The sequence below is a fragment of the Apaloderma vittatum genome, unplaced genomic scaffold (genome assembly GCF_000703405.1).
Source record: "Apaloderma vittatum isolate BGI_N311 unplaced genomic scaffold, ASM70340v1 scaffold17422, whole genome shotgun sequence".
NCBI lineage: Eukaryota > Metazoa > Chordata > Aves > Trogoniformes > Trogonidae > Apaloderma > Apaloderma vittatum.
The window spans coordinates 83,970-93,287 of NW_009702106.1; the positions used below are offsets into that span (position 1 = coordinate 83,970).

The following is a 9,318-nucleotide window of genomic DNA, read 5'->3' on the forward strand; positions in this document are numbered from 1 at the left end:
GCCACAACTCAACAGCCTCGAAGTAAGCTTCACTTTGAATAGCCACGCTCACGCCCCTATTTCTGAGCATTTTGCGGGTATTTTACTGCCGTGAGCAGCCAACGCCCCCAGGGTGACAGCAGAACACTGTGCCTTTTGACCTGCGCTGAAGGCTAGAGCAGTGGCTCTAGCGTGCTCCACAGCAAAGAGCCCCGAGATGTATCGACAGCCAAGCCCATTCGCTCTGTATCGAGACCGTTTTGGTAACTCAGGGTTCGAAATCGTGAAGTGCCGCCTCTCACTGAAAGGTCCTAATCAAAGGTCATTTCTGTCCTTGCCTAGGGTGCTGTGGATTTATTCCGTGACGGGGGAGTGGGTGTATCCTCTCTTCGCTTTGTTCAGCCCGGCTGGGCTAGCAGCCTTCTTCGCCGGCAGCCTTGCCATCATCGTCTCCTTCTACAACTTCGGAGAGTTCCTCAACCGTATGATCTGGGGTCAGTCCGAGTTTTGTTTGTCACTTCTATCCATATGAACAACAACAACACAAATTATCTAAAATGAATTCCCGTGATTGCAGGCAAGGAGAGGAAGGGGGTCCCTGTAGGCTGCGGGGTGGCATCCAGGTGTCTCATAGAGATTGCCGGCTCCTCACCAGTTACTAACAGCACAAATCCCAACCCCTACCAGACAAAAAGCTGGGTCAGGTTTCTCCAGCGTGGCTCAAGAAGCACCTCTCACCAGCGTAGTCACTGGATTTTTAACTCCTTCTCAAACAAGGGTCCAGAGAAGCCACGTGTATCTGGCCAAATCTCACACCCCTGCATCACACGGTGTTTGTCAGACTAGGGATTCACACTGATTATCCACAATTTACGGGAAGACATCACCATATCCAAGCATTGCAGCAGCTCCGTGAGCACTTTAGGAAATTTTACAAAGTGTTGAGAGCATCTCCCTTCTACTGTGGTAGGTATATAATCAGCAGCGATTTAAAGAAAGTTCCTTTGGATGATTGGGCAGTTAGGGGAAAGGAAAACAAAAAGTAGGATGACACATTCCACAGGTGAAAGAAAGAAAACTGACAAAGAAGCTTTCAGGGTTTAGCACAGGATATTAGTAGTAGTAGTAGTATTAGTACTGTTTTCCCCTCTGGTTTTCTCTCTCTCATTCACAATTAAGTTTTTGAGGGTGAAAATGTTTCTGTCAGGAAAATGTGTGTATTTCATTTAGGACAAATGCGCAAACACTTGCAATTTCTTAAAGTAGCTTTCGGATGAAAGAAAAAAATGCTGCAAAAGCACCTCTGAAAATAAATAAGACAACTTCCCTCCGTTCTCAGGGAACATTTGATGCCTGATCCATTTTGTGAAGTCTCACATCCCTGACAAGCCAAAGTAGAGTGTCTGCAGCTAGTCTCTCACCAGCCGTACTCAGCTACCTAGAAGGAGCAGACTGACTTTCAAAAGGTGCTGAATAACCAACTTTGCCGCTCGATACCTTCGCAAATAAGACATTTGCTTTACATATCCATGGTTGGAAATGTTGGCTGAATTCTGCTCTCACATAAACACGATACGAGAAGTGAATTGCTGGTAAATGAAAACAGATCCGCAGCCTTTCTGCACGAGCACTGGCTCGAGAGGCAGTGCATAAATAATAACTATTGCTAATTAAAGACCACATCGTCACTATAGGACAGTATGGGCCTCTACTTCTGGTACATCCAGGTATCGCAGTTTTTCATCACCAAGCACTTACTAGTAACTTCAAGCCTAGAGGATGCCTGACCCATAAACTGGAGATAATCAAATAATTTGCTTTCCAAGGAGTTAACCGATCGGACGAAAGGTCGTGCCAAGCAGAGACCAAATTATCTGCAAGAATAGGACACCTTTTGACCAGATGGCTAAACAGACTCACTTAAGAGATGTTAATTTAAGAGATTTCTAAGGAAACATAGGCAAGCGCTCAGCTTGCTTTTCTGTGCGCACAGGAAGGCTGAAAAGCATCCCCGGTTGTGACGGCATGAATGTAACCTCTGAGAATATCTATAAACACAGCACACTCACAACATCCTCTGTCAATATCTGGCGTGCTCATGCAAACACATGGAAGTCTCCTGCGTGTGGTGGGTCTGCCTCTCCACGTATATTTGGTATTTTTCAAAGAAGCCACAAAATCAAGTCCTCAACAATGACATGGGTGTTCTCACCCATGTGCAAGGACGCTCCATCAAGTTACAGCTCCTCACGATCGCGCCACACTCTTGCTACTTCACTTGCGTATCCCCAGCTCCTCAGGACTGGCAGCACTCCCTGGACTCACCGTACACTGATAAAAGAAGCTGGAAGCTGCACCCCAACAGCTGGGAACTCCACGGCACCCAAGGCTGCAGTCTGATAATAAGAGAGGCTTCAGTGGCAACAACTTCTTGAAAAGCTCCTGCCCACAGCCCCTCACTCATCCTGCTCCACCACACACCTGCCTCTTGCAAGCTGGGGCTGTTCTCAGCTCAGATCGTTTTCCCTGATCCATTTCCCAGCTGTGTCCACCCAAGAGGAGGGTAGGACTTCCTTAAGTCGGTATTGATAACAAGATCCCAATGGGCATTGAAACGCAGCCAGAGGGGAGCTGTTCCAAGTTAGAGCATGCCAGAGCCTTAATATGTTCCTGACTGAGATAAATCTTTGGTTCAGCATTGCCGGAGTGAAAAGAGCTGCAAAGGAAACCGAGACACAATTCCAACGCACCTTTGTTCTCCCAGCAAAAACGATTCCACGTACTGCTTTTTTCATCCTGCCCTTTCCTGTCTCGCCTTCTCATCACAGTAGGGGAGGTGATGCAGTTAAAATAATGCTGCAAGAAAAAAAATACAAAACACAGGAAAAAAACAACTACAAACAAAGCAAAACAATCGGTGGTGGTTGAGGACAGACCTCCTCCACCCCACCCACCTCCTCCATTCCTCCCTCCCAAAAAGGGTACATGGAAGGGCACTTCAGCCGTTTTTTTTGCTTCCTGCTCCTCAAAGGCACAGTTTGAGTTACAGAATGATGCAATTTCCCATCACACCTGATGCTGGTGCCCCTTGCCTGGGCTGCTGGACCCAGAAGGGAAAGGCTCTGAGGCAGCTTCTTTCTTTCTTTCTTTCTTTCTTTCTTTCTTTCTTTCTTTCTTTCTCTCTTTCTTTCTCTCTTTCTCTCTCTCTTTCTCTCTCTCTTTCTCTCTCTCTTTCTCTCTCTCTTTCTCTCTCTCTTTCTTTCTCTCTTTCTTTCTCTCCTTCTTTCTTTCCCAGCTTGAAGGAAGAAAGTTTGCTGGGTTTGTGCCCAGATAAGTTGTGTTCAATCGAAGAGGCAAGACGTGGTTAACAAATTAGCTCCACACGAGTGGCAAGCCTTGTTTGCTTCTGGACTTCACATCCGTGGCAGCCCGCAGGCTGCAAATGGGGCTTGTCCCCCAGCACACCACACTTCATACGGGCTCTTTCCCATGGTCCTTTATGGCTTTAGGACAACATCACTTTTCCTAAAACCTGCTAGAAAAACATTTACTATTTCTCACCCTTAAAGGCATATTCAGCTCCAACTTATTCCAAAATCTATGGATGGCAGCTTTTAGCTTCAAGCAAGGAATTTTTAACCTATGTCCTGTGCTTGACCACAAAGATGCAGTATCACTTCTGGGAGCTGGAAAATCCAGGTTGTCAAATAACATAACTGTGGTTTTACTTTTCAGAACAACCAAAAGATGCCAGACCCTACATTTGTTTTATTATTTATAGACAAACTGTTTCATACAGTATTGGAGGTTTTAAAAATGTATTATCTCTCATGTGCCTCTCCCTCCCCCTGCACAGTTGGATTGGTGGTAACTACGGCAACCCAGCTGCACAGCCTGAGAGGCACAGAAAATAGTACCAGTAATGACTTTTTTGCTGTTGCTGTTTTAAATCTCAGAGTTTCTAGAGTACTAGACAACGTTGAGCAATACAGAAACTCCAAAGAGGATAATTGGAAACAATGGGCTGATTCTTTTACTGCCATAAATTTACCTCAGTCGAGAATTTGGCTTCAGGGTCCGAGTACCAAAGATGAACCATGCAATAGCTTCTCACGTTCCTGATGGGTGGAAAACACACAGGCAGCCGATCTCACATTAGCTCGAGCAGCCAAGCTAGAACTCTCAAGAATAAAGGAAAACCATCTTCCCTTGGGTTTTGCTCCTGGTGAGACAACCAGATCCTTGGGAGAAACTCAGATCAAAGTTCTCTGCATCAACCAGAGCACTATTTCTGGTGAGGTCTCTTCACTGGCACCAGCATTTGAAGATGAAGCAGATTCTTTCGTCTTCCATCTAACTCACCTGAAAAAAAAAACCCACACAAACCCCAAAACAACATTTATCAACTGCTTCATTTCAAGCACTTTGAAATGCAGGTGGATGGGAGCTATAGGCAGCAAGAGCTATCAGCTCCACCTGCAATTTAAATGCCTTCTGAAGGACACCAAGCAAAGCTCTTGCGAGATTTTACAGCCACATCAGGGTCCCTGCCAAGTCCAAAGGAACTCTCATCCCCAGGTGGTGGAACTGTCCTTTGGGAGAGGACCAGGGCAGCAAGGGAGGCTGGCTGTCACTGAGTGACCCACGCATGGGTGCCTGCTGTCCTCCCAAAGGGAAAACTTCGGTCAGCAGCTGCCTGAGGAACACTGCGGAGAGCAAAGCCAGGATTGAAGATACACTAAAGCAAAGGATAACGCGGTACAACAAGAGTAAGAGCTGTTGCCCTCAGGGAAAAGAGGAGTAACTCCCTTGTGCCCAGGGAATGGACGGAGGTGCTCCTCCAGGTTTTCTACGAGCTCTCGAGCACCCTTGCATCGAAATTGCTGAAACACATTCCCCTAAGGCTGAGCTAAAGTTAGCCAGCAATCTCCTCTCAAACGTATTTTTCCTCTTCTTTTTGGAGTACTTTTGCATTAAATGCATTTCGCAGAAACACGTAACATGTTTTAGGTACTGACTGTTTTCCCTGGGTTTTATTTTTGCATTTACACCCTGGTGAAACTCAGCTCCCTTAACACCCCGTAGCCAGCTATTGGGAAACCCAGCCTATGTGACGGCACACAAATCCGTGCGATACAAAGCGATGCTGTAATGGGACTGAACTCTTGACACTCTCCCTCTTCTGAGCAGCTGTTGAGATCGCAGAAACCCGAGTGGCAAATCAAGGGATGCAAAGGGCAACTGTGTGGGGCATGAAGTCATTCTACCAACGTGCTGGTACGGGCTTACGAACACAAGTTTTTGTATGAAGGTTAAAATGCTCATGGTTCTGCAGGTGATTATCAATCCAGACACAGGTTCCACCTTCTCCTATTACAGTGCCCAGGAAGAATTTTTAAACTGTGCCTCCTTTCCTGAAGAGAACTTAATTTGCTCTATCCTGCCTTTTAGAACAAAGCATTAGAGGCCAAGGTATCTCCATCTCTTTCAGAGAACAAATAGTGTTTGTATCTACAATTCCACTATATTGCTGGTGACGAACGGAACTCAAATTTCAGAGGATTTACAGCCTAGGGCTTGCAATCTAAATCGGAATATTTACTTTCACTTCGTCCATTCATCCTAGCTGTGCCATGAACCTGTGACGGCATATTTATATCCTTCAGATTTGTCACTCCCCGCCAAGGAATCAGGCTATTTAAAGGAAACCTGCACCATCTGCCACATGCCCTGCTCTTGATGACAAGTTTATCTGATGTCCCACTGGAGGCACATCCAATCGGAAGCTCTGGCAACCCAGGGCTTTACCATTTCACCACTGGAGGCCAGACATTAACAGGTGCTTGCTAACATGCTGCCCCTGGCCTAGTAGGCTAATATTTATTTTTTATTTTTATATTTATTTGGTCAGTATAAAATACTTACAGGATCCTTTGGGAAGGAAGAAGTGCCAGGATTTTGTTCCGTATCAGGTCAGTTGTCAAATGCTGTGCAGGCTGGAGACAAATAAAATGCAAAAATTAGCGTTGCAGAGTCTGAGGTGTACAGACAAGAAAAGCACCTTTAAAAAAAAAGTTTAAAAAGGGTTCCTTGTGGGTAAATGATCATCAACAGGGAAGAAGAGGGGCTGAGACAGTGCATTAGATAACGTGTCTAGATACATTTGCTTATTGCCACACTTGGTGCCCCCCAGCAGCACATCTGGGCTCTTCAGAAAGCTGCGAGTGCCCGGTAGGTCCTGTGCTGTCCTGGCCAGCCACGTGAGGATGCTCCAGAGATCTCAGCCGTAGGGATTCACCATCTGCTGCCCGCCCAGCCAAGCTTGCTTTCTAGGGCTTTTCCCATCTTCTTACGCCGAGCCACATTTCGTTTGGTGGCAGACACTTTTCCCCACTGGCAAAGCACTGCCATTCTCAAGAGACGTGACCCGCAGTGGATTTAAAATCGTGCCTCGGCAGCTCATTCGACTTCTGCAGCACTTGGGCATCAGCAGCTGGCCCAAGCCGCGCACTCGTAGCTCACTCCCACTCCCAGACTGGTTCGGTTCCTCAGGGATTTCGGGAGGCTGGGGCCAGGTTCACAGCCACTTCCCAAGGGCGTATTTGGTCTGGGAGACTATTTCTCTCTTGTGCCTCTTTCTTTCTCCCCAATAATTTGTTCTCCTCTGCCTCCAAACAGGAGATTCAATAGCAATACTGGACTACAGGCAGAAAGGCAAGTGAATCCTCCTCTTCAAGCCAAACAATTTCTCCGTGAATGCTGAAGCCATGAAGTAAAGGAAAATAAATGCAGCTGTGATAAATCCCTTCTCCAACGCATTGCAGCTTCTGGTGAAGCCCTTATGTCATCAGACATATGGAAAACTGGTGGCAAATACGAAATGTTTGCCTCTTACATGGTAACTCCACAACCACTATGAATAAGAAAATTATCTTCATCTGTTTACACAGATTTCTCATCTCTTGCACAACGTACGTGAGGATGTGTCCATGGTTAAAACTCGTCACTGGTAAACGAACTCCCTCACGAGCTTGGCACCGTTCCGTAAAGACCTGTGAATGCAAGCCAGCTCTTGTTTGGATTGCCCTTCATCAAGTCTGGAAAAAATTAAGAGGAGGGGTAATTTTAACAGTGCTCTGACTTCCAAGCTAGCTAGATAACAAATTGGGCTAACAAGGACTGTAATTAGGAATGTCTGCTCAGAAAGTTCACCATGAAGCCAAGTTCTTCTAACAAGAAACATTCTGGAATATTAATACGCATAATATCTCCCTTCCATTTTAACAGGAAGTCCGAAAGCAACACTTTCTTCCTTTTTTTTTGGTTTCAGCTAAACTTGCAGCAAAAGTAACCTAATTAAACTGACTGTATGATTGCTTTGACAGAAAGCGTGTTAATTTAAAGCACTGTTTAACATAAAGCTGCCTGCCATATAATTACACTCCATTCACATGTTTACTAATCTTGCTCAATGTAGTTGATTTCTGTTATTAGCCTCAGCATCTTGTTAACACCTAAACCACCGGAGATCTGCTTTGCAAACTCCAATAAACAGGCACACCCAACAGCAGCGCAAGTGTCCTTAATGGTCAGTGTGAAAAAGAAAAATCTCAGTTATCAGCCTCACTTTTAAACGAGGATTTGAAACTAGTCGTACTGCTTAAATGTCTAACTCCATCTCCCTTGCCAAACCCCTTAGCTTAGAGCTGCTGTGTTCACCGGGGTGTTATTTTCATTTTTCGAATGCTGCTGGAAGCTTAGTGAAAACGAAACACATTGTTAAGCTGCCTGCAAGCAATAATAAAATAAAATAAAATGTGCACACATGAGATTGTTCTTCTCACACGTTAAGCACCTGATAAAATTCTAGTCTGGGAAGTTTACACACTAGGGCTGGACTATAAACTAAGTTAACTCAGTGAGAGACACGCGTGCATTCCATAATTCCCAGCTTATCTAGGTAACTCACTCCAGCTAACTTTGCAGGGGAATGTAAGCAATTACACACACAGACAGCCCTCCCTCCCACCTTTTCTGCTGAAGCTAAAGGAAAACAGGGAAAGAATTCAGCTGAAAGATGCTGTTCGAAGGAAATATGTCAGAGAGGCAGACAGAAGAAAAGCCATAAAGGGAATTCAGGATGAGGAAGAAGTTCAGGAGACTCCCTGCACAGGTTTCTCTCTCTTAAAGCCCAGGTCCTGACACAGAGGGTCATTTTTGCACACCCCACCAGAGGACCTGGACAGCAGGTCTCGTCCTCAGCTCCTGCTCATGCCGGGATTCCCTCTGTGATCCGGTGTGGTGACTGCTGCTGGACCAGGGTGGGTGAGGAGAACTCGGGGACTCCCAAGTCAGGATCTGGCCTTTACAATATTTACACCAGATTTTCCAGTCTGTTTCTCCCCCACGTTTTATTTTGAGTAAGTACGCGGTCAGATCTGTTATTTATAGCCGTAGGTTTTCAGGGCTGTGTAAATTAGATGTTATCACTGAATGAGAAGCTCGCCCACTCACCCGGTGCAGCTGCACAGGAATCCTCTCAGGCTGCTCCAGGGTCCAAAGCCTCAGTCGGGAAGAAACCGACACGCTCCAAGTCAGACCAAGGGACCACAGCTTAAACCTTTGCACAGAAAAACCAGCAATTAATTTTTTTCCACGGTGCAATGTGCAGTATGACAACCACAATTACCTAATGCTATTGAGAGCTGCCACTTCTGCCTGGCAGAGAGAAAAAAAATGAAACTTTAAGCTCATCAGAGCAAAAAAAACAATCCTTAAACTAGAACCTAGTCCTGCACTTCCTTTTTACAAGATTAAGCCGTTTTTCTTTGTAGAGAGTGAGGAGGACAGGGAGTCAGGGGAATTAAAAGAGAAATCGGTTGTTATTGGAGACAGAGCACCATCAGAAAATGAAGACCCACACAGAGAGAAAACATTTCCAGCAGAAGAAGCCGGAGAGCAATATCCACCGCAATTAGGAGTTTCATTTTCGCTCACACCTTTGTTAACAGTTTATTCCCACAAAAAGCCCAGGCAAGTGCTAATTTATTCCCTCCCCAATTTCCCACACAAATTTCTTGGTTTGGGTCTCTGCCAGAGCTTCAGGATCACAATCCGACCTCAATAACATAACTTAGGTTTGTTCCAAACCTGCAGTGGAACTACTGAAGATTTACTTTGATGGCTACGGAGCCAGGATCTGGCATGCAGAAAATACGCATTTACATTCTACCAAAGTGTCTAAAATAGTTGCCCAGGGAGGCTGAAATTCATTTTGAGACCTTACTTTCACTTGGCAGAGCTCATAATTAAATATTTTGTGCCACAAAACTAACCAGA

At 45.5% G+C, this 9,318-nt stretch overlaps 1 protein-coding gene across 1 annotated transcript in view; it reads left to right on the forward strand.

Annotated features, from left to right (window-relative positions):
* ADTRP (androgen-dependent TFPI-regulating protein) overlaps positions 1-6,701 on the forward strand; it is a 28,714-nt gene extending 22,013 nt beyond the window's left edge. The window contains exons 5-6 of the mRNA XM_009879421.1: positions 322-473; positions 6,658-6,701. Coding sequence (XP_009877723.1) covers positions 322-473; positions 6,658-6,701 — 196 coding nt within the window. The remainder of the gene's footprint in view (positions 1-321; positions 474-6,657) is intronic.
* The last annotated feature ends 2,617 nt before the right edge of the window (positions 6,702-9,318 follow it).